Here is a 21652-nt window from a genome sequence, read left to right on the forward strand (position 1 = left end):
ATCTAGGGATACATGTCACAAAAGGGTAGGACTTATTCCTGGACTTTAGATACACTACATATTCATTAAACACAAATCTTATCAAAAGCAAATCAAGATTAACTAACTACTTTGGTCAAATGTGACAAATTCAGATGTGCTACAGCATATTCTCCAAGTTGAAAAAGGAAAAAAAAGACATAACTTTTCCTGCACACTTTGGATATAGCACTAACTAGAAGCAGGTAGCAGTGAACTCTTAATAGCCCAAAGGATTTTACACTTCTTTAAAAAGGCAGAACTTTACGAAAGTGTTTGGCTGTCCTTTCTTCCGGCACTGGTTGAGAATCACTTCCTCCAAAAATACAATTTCTTTTCATGTACAATATTCACATAAATCATATGCAAAAAGATCACTTTATTTTTTGAAATATAGTCTGTTTAAGTAAACAAGCCACATTGCAATGCAGTAGAACAGGACCAAATTAATGATTAATTCCAGTTGGTTTTTCTGGACTATGCAGTGAAGCAAATTTTAAAAACATTTTCTGGACAGATATTACACAAAACACAAAAAATGGAGAAACCTTCATTAGAAAACAGTAATATTTAAATACAATGTTATCATTTCTAAGATCTGCAGTAAATATAAACACAGACAGGACAAATGGAAAGGATCAATTTCCTACTATATAACTTATAGCTTTTCCAATAATAAATTCAAGATTTCAAGTACTTATAAGTACTTTGGAACTTCAACAGTCACTGACAGAATGTTTCTTCTAAAGTGCTGTTCTAGGAATGGCAGTTGGGAAGCTGGTACATACAGATATATCTTAAGCACTCAACTGCATGAGTTACTCAGCCATCTACCCACCAGAGAAAACATGGTCGAAAGGCCACTGCTCAGCCTGGATCTTAAAACAGGCTAACCTGAAAGCATGCAGACTGGCCACAAGTCATTCCAAAGCAAAAGCAGTTAATTTTCTAAAATACCTTAATCACCAATTCAATGGTCAATGTCCTATGTGTAAAACACAGCTAGCTATCTCTTTGGTACGAGTATAAGATTTCATCTTGTCTCTAGTTCCATATATGCGGGTACTTGTAGATTTTACAATTCCTTGAGAAAAGACTCGGGAGTAAATTTTGAACTACTCTTTTATACTCGCACTCATCATACATACATGTTATGAACAGCACAACTGGTGAAGGCAGACTAAATTACTGTTCATTAGCAGCTAACACTCTGCAGCTATTAGTGACGATACATATTTCTTTGTAATCCAAACCCCTGCATAATCCCTTTTCCTGTGTTTTTTTTCAACTAAATGTGTAAAATCTGACTAAAGATTGGAGTAGTTTATACAGATATATTTGTATCTGTAAGACAATGAACTGGGTGCCACACTAAGTTATGGACATAACAAATATGAATTTGGTTGCTATGAATTAAGCCAAGGGTGCCTGAGGCATTCTGCCGCAGTGGCCCGTTTCTCTGGTATCAGTTCCAGCATTGGTAACAGGAACTCTGTGAACGTTGCAGCTTCTTCCTGTGGCCACTCATACTTTTCCACCAGCACTTCATACAGTCCCCAAGGTTTCAGTTTCGTGATGTGCCTCAGCTCACCTAAAGAGATAAGCACACTCATTTAGCGTCTTGAACACTTGAGGACAATGAGTTAAATTACAAAATATTAATTGTTTTTGCTCATTTTTTTCTTTGCTTCATCTCCCTACTTGCTCATACCTCACAGTGCACAAGTACAGTTTACGAGAAGGTCCGCTTAGTCTGGGCCACAGAGCTCTTTGATGCTGTCAGCTTAACTGTGATGGCCCAGTGGTTTTTTCCACTGGACTATTAATCCAGAGACCCAGATAACATTCTAGGGATCTGGGTTCGAATCTCACCATGGCAGATGGTGGAATTTGAATTCAATAAAATATCTGGAATTAAGAATCTAACAGTGACCATGAATCCATTGCAGATTTTTGGCAAAACCCATGTGGTTCACTGATGTCCTTGAGGGAAGGACACTGTCATCCTTACCTGAGATAACAAGGTGTAGAGCTGATGAACACCACAGTCCAAGCAGCATCAGAGGAGTAGGAAGGCTGATGTTGTTTCGAGCCTAGACCTACATGTGACTCCAGACCCACAGCAATGTGGTTGTCTCTGAACTGCTCTCTGGGCAATAAATGCTGCCTAGCCAGCAACAGCCTCACCCAGTTAATGAATAAAGGGTACATAATTAGGACTTAGCTATCCATTCTCCTCACTACGTCAATAGATATACCCTTTGCAGATCGGAAATTCACAGTTCACCGTGTAATATTTCAAACCTTAACATTAGGAATTAGCTTTATTTTTCTTCTCGGCATGATCCCAGTGCACGATCATCCTTGTACTGTGGCACCCAGCAACAAATTATTTATTGTATAGCTCAACCAGGTCAGTGTAGTTAAGATTATAACCAATGTAGTTTACTTAAACAATTTGGACTCAATTTGTGGATAGTGAATTGCCGGTTAACCATTATTGAGGAAGTCTGAGCTAAAAAAGTGGCAGACATGTGTTAACTGATAAATGAATTTCAATGCAAATAATAACAATTCATTTCCAGAGAGATAGATAGAAAAAAAACAAACCGGGGAGTTCCACTAAACTTATACAGGGAAAGTTAAACAGAAGAAATAGAAGTATATACTGACAGAGTTGAATGAAAAAGGGTGGGTGAAGGTTCATGTAGAACAAACGCATGGACCAGCCAGGGCTTAATGGTCTGTTTTATGCTACAAATTCTAAGAGTTTGTACGTTGAGCCAGCTCCTTATGCCCCTTCTATATTGGCATTATCTGAATATGTAATTAATTTACATGGGTCTTTTGTCCCACTATACAGTTTTCATGACATAGCTCTGGTCAAACACAAGTTTTGGGCATATTGCTCAAACTTCCAGCAAACTCCTCTTACACATATTTCAGTTTTCCACCTTTTAACCAATTTGGTATCTATATCTGATATTCCTTGAGTTTCAAGTTTTGAAGTTTAAAATCTTTTGCCTGCAGATTTCTTAAGTCTACAGTCAGAGATGTAGAGTATGGAAACTGGCCCTTTGGTCCAACTCACCCATCCTGAGCAGATATCCTAAACTGATTTAGTCCCATTCGGCCCATATACCTCTAAACCCTTCTTATTCATATACACATCTACGTGCTTTTTAAATGTTGTAATTGTACCAGCCTCTACCGCCACTCCTGGCAACTCATTCCATACACGTATCACCTTTTGCATGAAAAAGTTGTCCCTTAGGTCCCTTTTAAATCTTTCCCCTCTTACAACAGTGCCTACTAGTTTTGAACTCCGCCACCCCGGGGAAAAGGCATTGGCAATTCAATCTATCCACTCCCTTAATGATTTCATAAACCTCTAAGGTCACCACTCAGCTTCCAATGCTCCAGGCAAAATAGCCCCAGCTTATTCAGCCTCACTCTATATTTAGAATTAAAGTTGGAATTGCTTCTGGATTTTTTTTGGACATCTAATATATTCATCTATGTTCATCACACCAAACATTTTCCCCTTTTCCCCCACCTTGTAGGAGCCGCAAACAAGAGTAAGCAATCTTTCAGATGGAGAAGGCAACGTTATACATCTAAAAATCCTCTGCACAAATTTACAGATCAAGAGAAGACGGCCATATTGAAACTTTGCTAAAAAGCAGTGGCTATAAGTTGGCAGTATTTAACAATTTATTACTACAAAGCAAAACAAATTCTGCAATCATGACTTGGGTTAAGTCAAAAAATTGTCTACCACGTTTTTGTATAATATGCACACCAACATCATAGCCTTTCAAAGTCAGTACACATTAAAAGCTTGTTTACAGATCTTATTGTTATATTCTTGAATGCATTACCTTTTTTGGTGAAAAATTCCTTGGAATATTTCCCTGCAAGAATAAGCTTCCGAGGCATTTTCCCCAGCAATTCAATAATCAAAGCAATGTGATCTTCATACGGGATCAAAAAGTAAAACAAGTTTGAGCAATACAATGGATTCAATATGTTACATACAGACAGCTGAGACAATCTGGGATAAATTCATTTCCAATTTTTCCAAACAAAACTAAAATATGTTACATGCTTAAATATTAAAAACTGGAGTTTAAGAATTCAGAAGTAAAGCCTCTCTGTTCTATTGGGATTGGGAAAGTTTTACAAGATTTTCCTTATCGTTCATGCACTTTGACTCCAGACTACATAATATTACAAAAAAATGCACACAAGAAGACTTTTTAAAAAAGATGGTAGAATTGGTCACATTTTCTTAGATGGCAAATTTAACATATCTTTGTGATTATTAGAAGTACAATTACAGATTTCAAAATAAGCACCATCTATACTTAAGGTTACTACAGGAAGCGAGGGAGGAGATTGCTACGTCTTTGGTGATGATCTCTGCATCGTCACAGTCCACTGGAGTCGTACCAGATGATTGGAGGGTGGCAGATGTTATTTCCTTGTTCAAGAAAGGGAATAGGGATAATTCCTGGGAATTACAGACCAGTCAGTCTTACTTCTATGATGAGCAAATTGTTTGAGAGGATTCTGAGAAATAGTATTTATGATATTTGGAAAAGCGCAGTTTGATTAGGAATAGTCAGCATGGCTTCGAGAGGGACAGTTAATGCCTCAAGCCTTATTGAATTCTTTGAGGATGTGACAAAACACATTGATGAAGGTAGAGCAGTGGATATGGCATACATGCTTTAGCAAGGCATATGATAAGGTTCCCCATGGTAGGCTCATTCAGAAAGTAAGGAGGCATGGGATCCAGGGAAATCTGGCTGTGTGGATACAGAATTGACAGTCCAATAGAAAAGAAGGTGGTAGTGCATGGAAAGTATTCAGATTGGAGCTCAGAGACCAGTGGTGTTCCACAGGGATATGTTCTGAGACCTCTGCTCTTCATGATCTTTAGAAATGACTTGGATGAGGAAGAAGGGTGGGTTAGTAAGTTCGGCCGATAACACAAAGGTTGGAGGAGTTGTGGACAGTGTGGAGGGCTGTTGTAGGTTGCAATGGGACATTGACAGGATGCAGAGCTGGGAAAAGAAGTGGAAGATGGAATTCAACCCAGGAAAGTGTGAAGTGATTAATTTTGGAAAGGTCGACTTTGAATGCAGAACTCAGGGTTAATGGCAGAATTCTTGGCACAGTGGAGGAACAGAGGGATTCTGGAGTCCACATCCATTGATCCCTCAAAGTTGCCACCCAAGATGATAGGGTTGTTGAGAAAGCATATGGTGTGTTGGCTTTCTTGGGACGGGAGTTGTGTTTAAGAACCGTGAGGTTATGCTGCAGCTCTGTAAAACTCAGGTTAGACCACACTTGGCCTATTGTGTTCAGTTCCAGCCACCTCATTATAGGAAGGATGTGGAAGCTTCAGAGAGGGTGCAGAAGATTTACCAGGATGCTGCCTGGGCTGGAGGGCTGGTCTTATGAGGAAAGGGTGAGGGAGACGGGGCTTTTTGCATTTGAGCAGTGAATAAGAGGCAACTTGATAGAGGTGTACATGATGATAAGGAGGCATTGGCAGAGTGAATAGCCAGAGACCTTTGTCCCCCAGGGTGGAAATGACTATTATGAGGGGGCACAATTTTAAAGGTGATTGGGGAAAGGTATAGGGGAGATGTCAGAGGTTAAGTTCTTAACACCACATGTGATGGGCGCGTGGAATGAGCTGCCAGTGGTGGTAGTGGGTCAAATACATTAGGGACATTTAAGCGACTCTTGGTAAGGCACATGGATGATAGTAAAGCGTAGGGTAGTTTAATCTTAGCGTAGGATAACAGGTTGGTACATTTTGGGCCGAAGGGCCTGTACTGTGCTGTACTGTTTTATATTGATAAATAATACCTGAATTACATGGATGGAAAAGCCGCAAAGATTTCAAATTGCTTCAGGTATTTTCTGTAGCAGGCGACTCACTGACTCAGGTCTGACTTTGGCATATGTCAAAATTCTTAATTTTAACCATGGGATCAGAAGACTGCAAATCCTTACCTCAGAACTTCCCCCAAAAGGACACAGACACAGCTGACTCCATTTTAAAAAAGGAACTAAATGGGTTGTGTAAGTGACAATTTCCATGAAATTATGTAATGCAGGCAAGTGATCAGGTGAGTATTAAAGTTCTTCAGCAGTAAAACAAAACTTGCAACACATGATTATAGACATTCAATAACGTTTCCCAGTGTTAGTGTCATTAAATGTTAATCTATGCATACATCAAACAGAGCACTGCAAAGAAGTGATGTTGCTTCAGAGAATGAAGTATTCTTAAATGGTTCTAAAATATAGATTATCTGGCTATTTATTTTATTAATGGGGAGCTTACAGGGTACAAATTCACTGCCACACAGTTTCAATGCTGCAAGAATGACTGCACTTTAAAAGGTCTTTCATTGGCTGCAAAGTACTGTTCCTTGAGTAATCAAAGGGTGCAGGGAGAACAGTAGAATTGAAGCCATAGACTAATAGTGCACACAGTAAATGGTGAAGGGGGCTTGCCAGGCCATGTAGTCTATCCTGTTCTTACTTCTTGTGTTCTTATGCCCCAAGCTACTAAATTCAAGTGCTTCTTTCTCGGTGCATAACATGGTGCGAGTAAGGGAGAAAGGAAATACCTTTTCAGAATCACAGGGCAGAGAACCCAAATGTGTATATGACAACTAGAATCAAAATCAAAATCATTCATTGAAGAGTCAACCTAAATCAGATATTTGCCTGCTGTTATCAAAAAAAGGAAATACTCAAAGATTGACTGAAATTGAATGCAATGTCCTGTGCAGAAACAGGCTTACATTGTACAAACACTTAGCAACTGACTGGATCTAACATTCTAACAATCTTGGTGGCAAAGAGTAAGGTTCTGTAAACTTCTGAAAAAGGGTAATTTGTAAAGTGGCTGAATAAAATGAATAGTTATCAAGTAGCATCAATCTAGTACTAGAAAACCATCAAAATCCAATAAGTTATGCATGCCATCAAACTAGAAGGATGCAAACAATAGGAGACAGCTCAGGTTGGTTTTCAAAAAAAGTAGTGAGGTTTTGTTCTGGATAAAAAGTAGTTTTGAAGCTGAAAAAGGGAAAGCAAATAATGGAATTACAAATGAAATAAAACTTTGATTGTGAAACACAGAATCTGGAATTTGAGTGAGCAAGTTAGACAGCTTAGTGAGTTGCGGTAATAATGATCAAAATTCCCTGTATCTTAGAACAACAGGCATCTCAACAGAAACAGGATAGCAGCATTTTGATTATCATCTGCAAGAATTGCATGACTTAACAGTACTCCACAAAAAATTAGGAAACAGGTCAGGAAGGCTCATATGTGTAACGCAATTTTGATGTAGACAAAATAAGGTATGTAAAAGAATATGGACTTCCAGTTTATTTGGAAGGTTCAAAAGAAGAAATCAGGTTACTCTCTGAATTATCCAAACCGTCTGTACATAGATAAAGTTGATTCTTCACCATTAAGTGTTTTGTTTTGCTTACCCGAACTATTATAAGACAACCCCATTCAATTCATTGCTCATTCTTAACAGGAAACACCTTAAAATCATTAGCACACCATGCAATGGTGGTGAAAGAAGGAAAAAGGATTGATGTTTAACTCAGTGCAGAATAAGACAAAGTTATAAATAGTTTGTACTACATACTGGTCTGCCTCACCATGAATACTCATATGTACAGTCCTGCAAAACAGAGAGAATACCAGATTTGAAGGAAATACAAAGACTTAAAGTTGGTATATGGGATTGGGCAATTAGATTCTGAGGTACTAAGGAGGTTTACATTGAAAAATTGAGTCTTTGAAGTGACCTTACTGAAGTATTTAAAACCCAATAGATTTCCAAAACTTTGATTGTTTGGATTATGAGTGCAGAAAGAAAGATTATTTTCTCTTGGCATCTGTGACAAGTGATCATTAAATGACCAAAATAAATGATATCACGATGACACAGTGACATCATGAAGCCATAACAAATAATTTTGCTGAAATTGGACAGAGAAAGCTATAAAATATTTATTGAGAAGATATACTGTCAGTCAGTGTGAACAATACAAGAGAGACAGGAAAGAACACAAGAATTTTCAAAACAGGAATAGACTATATTGCCTTCAGAGCATATTCTGCCATTCAATAAAAATATGGTTGAATTTCAACTCCACATTTCCACCAAAAGTCCATATCCTTCAAATCCCCTAGCTCCCAAAAACCCAAGTCTTGAATATACTGATTGATGGAGTTAATATAACTATGTAAATACACAGTTAAAATCGTACACAGACTTCCAACAAGATGCATATAGTATTCAATCTGTGATAAAGGAATCATTAGGTGTTTAAACACATCCAAACAATGAGAAATAAAGGATTCTCAGCCTTCCTGGTGAAAGAATTTATCTTAGCTGCAAATGATCATGCCTTCACCCTGAGAATGATCCCCATCATTGGAGAGTACGTGGACAGAGAAATCTCTCAACAACTATCCTGTCAAGCTCTCAACATACCAAAACAGAAGAACCTGATCCATCACAATATCATTTTTCTGTTAGTAACCAACTGTGATAGTGTAATCTTCAGAACCTTAAAAATTGTTCATAGATTGAAAACAGCAGCAATATTTCTGTCTGGAAGAAACTAAGGGACAAGGTCAAACTTATACAGGAACTGAAAACAATCGGCCATGTTTGGGAGAAAGAGTCGCAAAACTACATAAACTGTTTTACAACTGTTTGGAAAAAGAACTCTGGAGAACAATACTGCACAAGGATCGAATTCAGGATATCCAGAGACAAATACTGTCAGTTGGAATTGTAGCTAAATGTCATGGATCAGGTAATAGCCAATAGAAATGCAGATGCTGTAAATTGGAAACAAAAAAATAAGTTGCTGGAAGAGCTCAGTAGGTCTGACTGCAACTGTGAAGAAAAATCAGAGTTAACGTTTCAAGTCTACAGAAGGGTCACTGCACCCAAAACGTTAACACTGATTTTTCTTCACAGATGCTGTCAGACCTACTGAGCTTTCCAGCAACTTCTGTTTTTGTTTCAGGTAATAGCCAAGTTGAGTTGTGAGGCTTAACTTGCTTACTTGCAGGGTCTTATTTTAGTTGCGATATGCAACAAAGTTCAAACATGTTTCAGAATTTGGATGTCAGCGAGATTGTCTAATAAGAAGCCGAAATAAAAGCAGCTTGTGGTAATTTGTTGACATTGTAATTTAAAAAAAACTGAACATATAAACAAAAGTTTAATGAACAGAAAATAATCTATCACAAGTTCACTGGCTGAAAATGCCTATATTTTTCAAATTTTTAATATATTAATTTATTATGATCAATTATAACTATAATTAGATGCAAATAATCTCGACACACCAGACAAACTTGAGCAAAACATTTTTTGGAAACACCAAACTTAAAACAGAATGTGCAGTGTTGCATAATTAACAAAAATGAAATCTGAAATGGCAATGACAAGGTAAATGTCACCCTAAGCAACTGATTTCTTCAGTTAAGTATCAAAAGGATGAACGTCGTTAGTACACCTAAAAGGTTCACAACAGAAACGCAAAGCCATGTACTAGGCCTAGCAGTAATTTCTAACTACAACCCAAATTATTGTCAGCGTTAGCCATGTGTTTTCAAATTATCTTGAAGACTTAAGTAGAGAAGAATTTTAATCCTCAAGCTGCAAAATATTAAAACAATGTTCAATATCTCTGAAACTGGAGGGAAAGTATGATCAAAACAATAATCACCTTCGTCTCTGGAATAATCTTCACCAGAATGTGGCTCAAACAAATAATCTCCAGTTGCAAGTTCAAAAGCCTTTGGAAAGAAGGAATGAAAAGGGTATGCTTGAATCATGCCAAGAAAATAATGAATACAAAGTTATTAAAATAATTCTGAATGAAACATATGAGAAATGGATAGTTTAAAAATATATTCTCTGATTAGGCACTTATTGGCATATACTGAATGTCTTCATTTAAATGAAAATTAAAAAGACTTTTTAAATCATCTGGCTAATGATTTTAGCTTGTGATGATACGAATGCTGTTGTAAATCCTGAAGCTCACAACAATTAACGTTTACTACCATTTTAGTGGGAAGTGTTTTTTTTAAACAGATAGCAGTTTTCCATTCACATCAAATGTAATACACAAAACAGGTTATAATTAAATGCAAACAGGAAACTTTGTTTATAGTGAATTCCCAATATTCCATTTAACATACCATACAAGCAGTGCTCCAGATGTCTGCAGGTGTACTGTATCCAGCACCAATCAGAACCTCCAATGATCGATATTGTCTTGTTTGGATGTCTTCTGTAAAGTGTTTATGCTAAACAAATACATTAACATTCACAATAAGCAAGTCTTGGGTGTTTTAATGGGTTTCTAATTCAATTTCCCCAAAGTTACAAAAAATTTAAAAAGTTCTAGATTATTAGATAATTACTTCAAAGATCTAGAGGAAAATATATGAAACAACTGTAAAGTAATTCTAATTCTTAAGAAATGAGGTAAATTACACACTTACAACCCAACAAGCATTTCCAAGATCTGCAATCTTAACTTGGATACCATCTGCATTCAGTGGGTCAAGAGGATTGATAAGTAAACTGGCAGCATCCAGCTTTCCTGTGAAAAAAGTAACCAAACAATTAAATTCTTGGAAACATACTTGCATAATAAAAATAACAACTGAAAGGTTGGGCTGCAGAATGGCTTTTTATTTTAATTCGCTTTTTAAAAAATTCATTCACAGGATATGGGTGTCACCGGCTAGGCCAGCATTTATTACCCCTTCCTTGTTGCATTGTGTGTCAAACACATCACTGTGAAGTCACATGTAGGCCAGACTTGGTCAGGATGGCAGTTTTCTTCTCAAAAGAACATTAGTGAAACAACTGACAATGGTTTCATGGTCATCATTAGACTCCTAATTCCAGATACTTAGTGAATTCAAATTCCACCATCTGCCTTGGCAGGCTTCGAACCCAGGTCCCCAGAATATTACCAGGGTCTTTGGAGTAATAGCCCAGCAATAATACCACTGAGACATCACCTTCCCATTTTGGAAAATACCAAACAGAAACAGATGCAAGATCTTGTTTATATTGGTAGATACTCTTCCAGCTAAGGCTCTCAATTTAGTGTATAACTGTTTTTGAGTTCAATATTTAATATAGCTTGAATTGAACCAACACAGCTGTTTGAAAAACATGAAGCAAAATGTTCTCATTATGTTGAACCAATGGTGGTGTCAGGTTTGCAAGGTGCTCCACTTAATTTGCTAGACATTTTATAAATGAAAGCAAAGATTACTTAGAAAGCAAGTATAGGTCTCCTACCTGTACTCAAGTTCAAAATTTACCAGCAAGGAGCCAAACCTGGCCCTGCACACTGATCAGTAGCCAAATTAAGTTATAGCCAAGCAGAAAAACACACACACACACACACACACACACACACACACACACACACACACACACACATTCTCCCTTCGTAGAAAACCCACATCTACCAATTTCAAAGGGATGCTGTTAATTCTGATGAAATCAACATTTATTAAAATCAAATGAAACAGTGAGCAGTAACAGAAACAGTTGGCCAGGAATTTTTGCAAATGCAAGATCAAACTTTTGTCAATGATTTAGGTTCATCTTGACGCTTACCATCTTTGGAAAAAATGGGTGTACATCTTGCTTCTTTTAATTAGCCCCCATCATCTGTACTGAGGTCCCCTTTTTTTAAATGAAGAAGTAATGTCTAAGACAGGTGTACAAGTAGTATTAAAATTTATTGACAGCAAGTTAGGAAAAACAAATTATAGGAATGTAACAGAACAGACAAATTTAGCACAGGTGACTGACACCATTCAATGAAGAGAAATATGAAGCAGCAATTCTGGGAAGAATGGTAAAATAACTTAACAGCAAATGTTTCATGTGTGAATGAACAAGGAATGCAAAAAGGTAATGAACAGAAACAAAAAAAAAAGTGATTAAAATAATAAAAATGAACATGCATTCTGAATTTTAAGTGAAGTGAAACTGGACTGGAAGAAGCTTTTTATGCAGTTCCAGGCACATGGCGAAAAGATCTTCGAAAACATAACAATAATGTTGGTGACAACAAGTTTGAAAATTTTTATTGTCCGCTCACTGAAGCAGGAGACATGGTCAAGAAAGATGGTAATTAATGTTTTGAAGTTTGAAATATGTGAACAGTGGAAGTGAGCTATCAAATGGCAGGTGGATCAGTAAAGAAAAATAAATTTTCTCACTTATAACTTGAGTATATAATTATCAGTGTACAACTTATCCATATGCAGGCACAGCAGTAATTAAAGAAGTCAGTAGAATGTTACGGTTTATTGTGAAAAAACTGGATTAAAACAGGGACATTATGCTTCAATTACACAGGACTTTGAGGAAACCTTATCTTATTTACAGAAGGATGTAAATGTTTTGAAAGAAGTTCACTGAGGGCTTGCAAGACTAACTCCTAAATGCTGCTCATACCAATTATTATACGCATTTTACATATCTGAAATATAACCAACCATTGTCTCCAGAGCTGCAAACAGAATCCTCTCTGCTTCTGTTCTGCTTGGTCTCATTCTCATCCAACGTGTTTCCACCTGAGTTCAAACTACTGGCCATTGATTCCAACATTCCAGTTATTAAAGGTCCTCGTGTTTCTGAAAAGTTATTCTGGCTATTTTGGTTCTTGCCTGTTCCATTTTGCAGAAGTCCATTTAACATGTCATAAGCACAAGGGAAGGAGAAGTCTCCAGCTCTGTAGAGTTCCTTAGCTTTACAATCATCAGTGTTTTGATTAATATCTTCCTTATTTTCTTCTGTTCCATTATTAACTTGATCAGAAAGAGGACCAACCTCTACATGTCCATTGCAGTTTATTGATTCTGTCCTTATTTTTTCAGTAGTATCTTCTAAATGTTCTTGTTCTTTTTCTGGTGGCTCATTTTCATCTATAAATATAGCACAAATTTGCAACATTTTCAGGTTTACAAAATTAAGCAATGTACAACTGAATATTTGTTAAAATACTACCATTTATCTAAAAAGGTAGTTTCATCAAATTCAAACAAAAATCATTGTCAGTTTTACTGTAGCCATTCACCTTGCTTCTCTCTAACATTTCTTCTAAATTCACCAGAAACATTTCAGTAAGCATAAGAGCGAACCAGCCTGTGATTAAAGGAGCAACTCCTCACAATTTCCTTCTACACTGTATTCACAGGGGCAGCTTTTCCAAAATAACTCTCCCCCACCCCATGCGCCAGTCCCACATCCTCTGTGGTTACTTTTTTGGCCCTGAACAAGGCCTTGTCTATCTTAAATTGTTCTGAAAGGGGAGTATATCTCAAAAACTGAGAGCAGCTGTCTCAAAATGCTACTTTACAGCGAACAACACAAGTTCTTCCCCCCCGCCCCCCCGGACTAACAGAATGTTATCATACAATCAAAAAGACACTGCCCACCAACAAATGAATCTTGTGCATGAGTTTCAGTTTTGGTGCAATCCACAGGTATGCAGACCACAGGCACTAGTGATCCATTACAAACTGCACATCACTGACAATTCAGTAGACAGCTTAGCAATTGTGCTCATATGGGCCTTGGCTTGCAAAGCTCAGAAGGCCATTTCTAACATCTGATGTGATTATATTAGACAACATACTCCTGACTATACCATAATCAATTCAAGATTATCAGTAAGGCCTGTAGTGTGACGCATTTGTGCATCTAGAAGCTATATTTATTGACATATCAGATCCTATTGCATGGGTTTTCATCTAGAAAAGGGTTATGGAGAGTGCTGCACAGTCTACCTGCTTGCTGAGCCTTTTCAACTGAACACAAAGGTTACCAATTTCTGCTTTCTGCGTTTCTATCCCAAGCATAGTTCAAGTAATCAAAACCCTCTTCACAATCTGTATAAATTGGTGTTCCCTTTCCAAGCTTGGTTTCTTACGTCAGTCCGGATGGGTGCAAGATGAAGAGTTTTCATTTTACATATCATGTTTAAAAACATTTACATTCTGTGCCACCAAACTATAATAATATTCTGGGAACTGTGACAATTTGGAGATACTCATTCATTTCTAACCACCTAACACATCAGTAATTAGCAGGAGTATTCTAATAACATTGCAAACTACCTTTTTCTTCACTGGCCATATTATCAACCGTTCTTCCCATCTGTTCTATGCTGTGTTGAGTCTCTTCATTTTCTGGCACTCCATCCTCACAATCTTCCACTCCTTGTTCTTTGTCTAAATTGGTAGCTCCTCGTTCCAACTCTTCAATTTCTTGCATTCTTTTCTCTAACAATTCTGCTTGTCGTTTTTGCTTTTTCTTAAGTTTCTTTTTCTTGTTTCTAGACATTTTTCCAACCTACACAAAAATGCAATAATTAAATTTACATGAAATATATACCTGTTAAAGAATAGCTTAATACTTTACTAATTCAATTATTCTCAGTTTCTCAATATCCAAAAATTTTACAAATCCACAATTAAGTGGACACTTTTGATAAAAGCACTGTAATTCTGCGATTGAATGTCATCTCCCACTTCTATTCATGCCCTTCCTTATTATGCTATGCATTTCAATCAATCAGAATGATATCCACCGACACCAATTTCTCAGCACTCACTTATTTGCAGGTTGCATACTTCACCAGTTAACAGCACTGTCAATTACAAAATCCAGTTGGCTGCCTTCTATCAACTGGACTTGTAGAAAAGATTTTGCTCAAAGTACTGTACCGAAAATTGTGTTTCCTCATTTGGTAACCATAGCATTGTGTTGGATCCCTTAAAAGTGAGAAAAGGATTTCCCATTGCTTAATAAACTGGCGAGCTGATCACATGGTGAGCATATCTGTTGACTAGTGAGTCTTGCATCATGTTTAGCAGATGCAGGATTTAGCAGCATTAAACTCAGTAGATTTTGAAACAAACTCAACTTGTACAGTTGTTTTATAACGATCAGGTTCTACATATGTCTCTAAGACAGTTTGCCGAAAAACCAGATTCTCTCAACCAAAAAAACCTCAAATTTAGCTGAGGGGGATTTCTGACCTGGAAGCATGCTATGGCACCATAGAGGTCTAGCTCTTTTGCCAGATTTTTCTTAATGTCATGCTGCAAGCTGTATTAAGGAGCCATTCAAACTTTAAACAGAATTGCACTTGTACCGTGCAATTCCAAGCTGTACAACTTAGCTGCTTTTGTTATAAAAAATCAGCCCAAGGTATCACATAATTCAAAAGGCCTCGATTATTTTTAAACTTCAATGACATTATTTAAATAAAAAGTTGTAATCAAGCTGGAATCAGCAAAATCATTGAGGTGGTTTTCTTTTTACATTCATTCGCAGAATGTAGATGACGACAGCTAAGGCAACATTTGTTGGCCATCGTCAATTGCCTTGAAGGTGGTGGTGAGCTGCTTTCTTGAATGACTGAAGTCTATGTTGGATAGGTATATGCACAACTCTATTAGGGAGGGACTTTCAAAATTTTGACCCAGGACAGTGAAGGAACAGCAATATAGTTTCAAGGCAGTATGGTGTGCAGCTTGGGACAGTAAGTTGCAAATGGTGATTTTCTCATGCATCTGTCATCTTTATCCTTCTAGGTGTTAGACTTTGCATGTTTGGAAGAGCAGTGAAAGGAGACTTGATGAGTTACTGCAGTGCATCTTAACTCTGCCAATGAGCAATGGTGGAGTGACTTCATGTTGAAGGCATTAGGCTTGGTTCATTTTTAATACCATCACAATTTCCCACAAAACAATGCCAGAATCTTGACTCAATTATATGGAGTAACAAAAAAAAACAAGTATGCCCAGCCAATGTTGAAAAAAATAACTGACTATAATCAAAAATAAAACAAAAATGTAATTGCTTATACTTGGCTTCCATTGTATTTTCGGAAGGGTGTTCAAGAGTTCCTATTCAATACATTGACAGCATTTAAAGAAAACCATTGAACTTAAATATGCATAATCAGGGACCAAAAGAATGGCAAGTCTTTTCTTTTCTTAGGAAACTGTACTTTTTTTTTTAAGAATGAGAAAATTAAGATTTTACAGCAGAATCTACAGGTTAAACACTTACAGGTTTTGTTTTTGGTGCAGTACTCACTGTAAGGAAAAGAGAAGAAAAATAATGAAAACAAAACATTGGCAAGTCAGATATCAGCTTCTCTGAACAGGAAGCATTCTGCACAAAATTTAGGAGCAAACTGAGTTGATACAGCAAAGTCAGACTGCGTTCCCTGAAGACATTTTAACACCATAGCTTGGTCCACTAAAAAGCAAAGTACTCTCTGCTCATGTGGAAAATGCATAACAGATTAAACAACTGCTCATAAGTCCTATATATTATGATATTTTCCTAGCAGAGACAGAAAATAATACAGAAAGAGTTAGAATTTGTAAGGCTTCTTTATATAAAGGCTTCCTTCCCTCTTCCAAATAGCACAATGTTAAATATCCACACTAGTGGCCAGCCAAGTATGGCGTCTGCCTTTCCACAAGGATAGGCAAGTGGAAAAGCACTACCTAAAGTGGAGAGACCATTAGCATAGAGTTGGAAGGTCAGGGATAGCTTCACGCAATCTGATTATGCAATCAGAATAATTCCGATACCCCAAAACAATCCCAATGATTGAAGTATATCATTGTGAACTTTTTAAAAATTCTGGTTAGCCACCGGAAAGGAAAGAGAAGACTAACCAAATTGCATGTAGAAGTATTTCTAATCAAAGTGCTGGGAGTAAAGAATGGAAGACAATTGGCACAAATCAGTGATCTGAAATGGGCATGGTATCTTAGACTAATATTGGAAGCATGAAGGGGGAGGTCAAATTTTCCCTTCCTTTGACTGCTGAAACCAAGTTAACCATGAAATTTAAAGACAGAATTGGATAAACAGCTCAACAAAAGCATAAAATAGATTAGTAAAAGGAGAGAGAAATTAAATAAGAACTGAAAGTTCAGATAACTGCCACAATGAGAATTGTCTTCTCCTAAATTAAATTTTTATCAATGCATTAAAAACTTACCTGCAGAACCAGATGGAGGGGGAGCACCAGCCTTTTGCCATTCTGTCGCCTCTGCAGCCAGACGGCGCACGTAAGCCTCATTCACACATAACAGAATGTTTTCGGGTTTAATATCTGTGTGGATAATCTTGCATTTGGAATGTAAATAATCCAGTCCTTGAAGAACCTAGCAGGAGATTTTTTTTAAAAAGTTTCGAAAGCGCTCAAAAACAGGTTGCACTATCGTTACATGTTCAGAAATATGAGTTAACACAGTGTGGAGCTGGAGGAACACAGCAGGCCAGCAGGAAAGCTGATGTTTCGGGTCAGGATTCTTCTTCAGAAGTTTCTGAAGAAGGGTCCCAACCTGAAACGTCAGCTTTCCTGCTCCTCTGATGCTGCCTGGCCTGCTGTATTTTTCCAGCTCCACATCGGGTTATCTCTAACTCCAGCATAGTCAGTTCTTACTATCTCCACATTCAGAAGTAACTAGCTTAATGGAAAAAGCACACAGAGAATTTATGTTAGGGTTATGCCCTTGTAATCACCATTTGAATGTCAAATAAAACCTGAAACTAGAAGCTCTTTATCCTTGGTGAATTTGTTGACACCTTTGAGAATTTTCAAATATACAACCTTGCTGTAGGCTTCCTCAATTTATGACATCACCTACATGAAATGAACATTTACAAACAGAATGAAGTTTTACACCAAAAAATTAACTACAATCAAACTGTTTACTGAGTTTAATCAAATGCTGAAAAGAAACACCACCAGAAGTCTCAAAGCACTCGAACACAAATAAGTAGTTCTTGAAATATGGTCACTGTTATAATGCAGAAAACATGGCTGCCCATTTACACATTAAAAAATGGGCACAGATAGAAATATGGGAATTACCAGATAAAGCAGTGTCTGGGACCAAGGGATAAATTTCAGTAACGATCTCAAAAGATAATTCAGAGAATCAGATACAGATTAGATCTTCAAGACAATTGAGTATGTATCCACCAAAAATATATATGACCTACACTAGTCCCATTTTCCAGCACTAAGTCCATAACCTTGAATAAGAGGAACAGCTGTTTCTATTCACTCTGTCTTCTACACCTTTATCAGACTCCTCATTCTTCTCTGCTCCCAGGAAAGCCACCCAAGCTTATTCAGCCTATCTTCACAGTTGAAATGCTCCATTCTAGGCAACATCCTGGTGAATTTCCTTTGCAGCCCTCTTTGCAATCACATCCTCCCTATAATGTAGGGACTACAACTGCATACAGTACTCTAGCTGTGCAAAGTTCTATACAGTCCCAGCACAAACTCTCTGCACTTACAGTCCCTACTATGACTGATAAATTCCAGTGTTCTTGTTAAAAATTAGTGCCATGAGATCTTTGATCTTTATCCAAACTGTTGGATAGGGGCTCTATTTAACAACACATCTGAATGGTGTCACACGCAAAAGAATAGCACTTGTTCCGTACTACCCTGGAGAACCAGCCTTGATTTCTGCACTCAGGTCAAAACCTAGGGTTCGATCCCGTAACTTTCCGCTATCACCTAAACCAGAGCTAACAGACATCTACATGTGTGAAACAGCCTCAAATTTCAAAGACTTAATGTAACTAGCTGCAAAATGCCAAAAATAAGGAGAGACTTCATTTTTGTTTTAGAAGTCCTGACATTTTATCTAACTTGCAATTTTAAGGTCAATCATACAATAAGGATTTACCTCGAATAACCTCACCAGCACTACAAACTATTCATACCTTCACATTTCCCTCATCTGAGCAATAATTAACGTACAAATTTAAAATTATTCCTTAAAAGAATCTGGAAAACTTGAGACTAGAAATAACAATAGGCAAAAACTTCAAAGCAAATCAACATTATATATTACACTGTTGATTATGGACTTTACATTCTATAAAGTTTAGAACACTAAAATTATTACAATGACTGAACATTTCCCATAGCCACTCAAAGGGCTTTCACCAAACGTCATACGAATTGCTTAATACTGAGAAGGAAAACACTGACTAAAATTCCACAGAAGGGCATATTATTTATAGCAGAATGTTTAATCAACTACTGTTACATTTTGTTTATTAATTCCATTAGCTTCCAATGAGATTCCTCCATCATTTTAATTCACTAAGGATTAAAAAGCTCATACTTACTTGTCGAATGATACTTTTGACTGAATTGATAGGAAGTCCTTGGTAGTTTGATTTGATGATCCACTTTAACAGATGATGCCCTAATACTTCAAACACCATACAGACATCTTGAACTAGGTCAAGGATATATCGTCTAGTCTTGGATCTTCAGTTTCAAAAGACATGCATACAGCTTACGCTTATTCAAATATTTAGGTAGTCCAAGAATAACCTTAAAAATGTTGTTTATACAAGGAAGTATTTTCACCACCACCCACCAAACATTTTCAGCACTCCTTCATGCTAACCCAAAATAATGGGGGGAAACTTTCCCTTGGACAGAATACCATTTACTTTAGACTACTGATTAATACCAGATGGCTTCGTGCAACATACATCCAGATCCTAATGCATGTGCCTACAGATTATAGGCTAAAAGGCGATTTTGTTGAGACATTATGTTGGAGAAGTGCAGCAGTCTGGCTGTGTTATTAAGTGATGTAGGAGTGCTTAACATTGAGCTTCTGATAAAAATGTAGAGCATCACTTTTTATATGAGTACGCAGTTTATAAAAATAAATTCTGACTATTCTGCTCTTTTCGAACAAACAAGACTTTGGTCAGTCAGGAAAGCTGGGGCTAACTCCAACTAGTTCTGGGATACAGCCATTTTATTTATTTTATAAAAGTTAATTACACATCACACTGCACTGATGATATTCAACCCTAGTTCAAATGAGTCAGGCTAAGTTCATGCGAAGTATGTGCAAAACAGCACTCAAAAATATCCACTGGTCATGTACAACCATTTGAATGATGCTCCAAAAGCAAACATTGAAACGAAAACAAAGTGCTGGAAAAACTCAGCAGGTCTGGCAGCATATAGAAGAAAAACACAATTAACATTTTGAGATAACAAGGTGTGGAGCTGGATGAACTCAGCAGGTCAAACAGCATCTTAGGAGCACAAAAGCTGACGTTTCAGGCCTAGACCCTTCATCAGATAAGAGGATTCTGAAATAAATAGGGAGAGAGAATGAGGCGGATCGAAGGTGGATAGGGGAGAGGATAGGTGGAGAGGAGACAGACAAGTTAAAGGGGCGGGGATGGAGCCTGTAGAGGTGAATATAGGTAGGGAGACGTGGAGGGGATATGTCAGTCCAGGAAGGACTAACAGGTCAAGGGGGCGGGATGAGGTTAGGAGGTAGGAAATGGGAAATGGACGTGCGGCTTGAGGTGGGAGGAGGGTATAGGTGAGAGGAGGAACAGATTAGGTAGGTGGGGAAGGTCCAGGGCTGGTTTTGAGATGCAGTGGGGCGGAGGGGAGATTTTGAAGCTAGTGAAATCCACATTGATACCATTGGACTGCAGGGTTCCCAAGCAGAATACGCGCTGCTGTTCCTGCAACCTTCAGGTGGCATTATTGTGGCACTGCAGGAGGCCCATGACGGACATGTCATCTATGGAATGTGAGGGGGAGTTGAAATGGTTGGCGACTGGGAGGTGCTGTTGCTTGTTGAGAACGTTGCGTAGGTGTTCTGCAAAGCGGTCCCCAAGCCTCCGCTTGGTTTCCCCAATGTTGAGGGAGTCACACCGGGTAAGGCGGATGCAGTATACCACGTCGGCAGATGTGCCGCTGAACATCTGCTTGATGTGGAAAGTCATCTTGGGGCCTGGGACGTGAGTGAGGGAGGTGGTTTGGGGGAAAGTACTGCACTTCCTGCAGTTACAGGGGAAAGTGCCAGGTGTGGTGGGGTTGGAGAGGAGTGTGGAGCAGACAAGGGATTACATTTGAGTCTGGTGACCCTTGGTGAGGGGGGGAAAAAAAAAGAGGGAGCAGAAAGGATAGTTGAAAATGGGTTAGCTTCATTTGTGGCAACTCATACAAAACTGGACCAGAGAGTGTGTGGGGATGGGTAAAAGGTTAGAATACAAGAGCAAGGATGTACTTCTGAGGCCAAACAAGGCTCTCGTTAGACTGCATTTGCAATACTGTGATCAGTTCTGGGCCCAATATCTAAGGCAGGCCAGGGAATACAGGGGTGGTTCATTAGAATGATCCCAGGGATGAGGGCCTGTCACACAAGGTATGGCCAAGGACTCAATCTGTATTTGGGGGGGGGGGGGGGGGGGGAGATATCCCATTGAAATGTACAGAATACAGAGGGGTCTGAATAGAGTGAATGTGGGGATGATATTTCTACTAGAAGAGGAGACTAGGACATGAGGGCGTGGACTCACAGCGAAGGCATGGCCCTCTTAGAACTGAGATGAAGAGGAATTTCTTCAGCCAGAGAGAGTAGTGAATTTGTGGATCTCAAAGCCACAGATTGTCTCGGTCACAGTGTA

At 38.0% G+C, this 21652-nt stretch overlaps 1 protein-coding gene across 2 annotated transcripts in view; it reads right to left on the minus strand.

The window, feature by feature from the left end:
* Nucleotides 1–377: 377 nt before the first annotated feature.
* Nucleotides 378–21652, minus strand: part of LOC125462776 (SRSF protein kinase 1-like) — a 68293-nt gene continuing 47018 nt past the window's right edge. For both annotated transcript variants that reach the window (XM_048553127.2, XM_048553128.2), the window contains 10 exons: nt 19325–19431; nt 17166–17331; nt 16217–16242; nt 14254–14488; nt 12631–13059; nt 10603–10703; nt 10297–10404; nt 9819–9888; nt 3900–3992; nt 378–1609 (listed from right to left, as the gene is read on the minus strand). In XM_048553127.2, the coding sequence (XP_048409084.1) occupies nt 1425–1609; nt 3900–3992; nt 9819–9888; nt 10297–10404; nt 10603–10703; nt 12631–13059; nt 14254–14488; nt 16217–16242; nt 17166–17331; nt 19325–19431 (1520 nt within the window). In that variant the 3' untranslated portion in view covers nt 378–1424. The remainder of the gene's footprint in view (nt 1610–3899; nt 3993–9818; nt 9889–10296; nt 10405–10602; nt 10704–12630; nt 13060–14253; nt 14489–16216; nt 16243–17165; nt 17332–19324; nt 19432–21652) is intronic.

Source organism: Stegostoma tigrinum, chromosome 21, assembly GCF_030684315.1.
Source record: "Stegostoma tigrinum isolate sSteTig4 chromosome 21, sSteTig4.hap1, whole genome shotgun sequence".
NCBI lineage: Eukaryota > Metazoa > Chordata > Chondrichthyes > Orectolobiformes > Stegostomatidae > Stegostoma > Stegostoma tigrinum.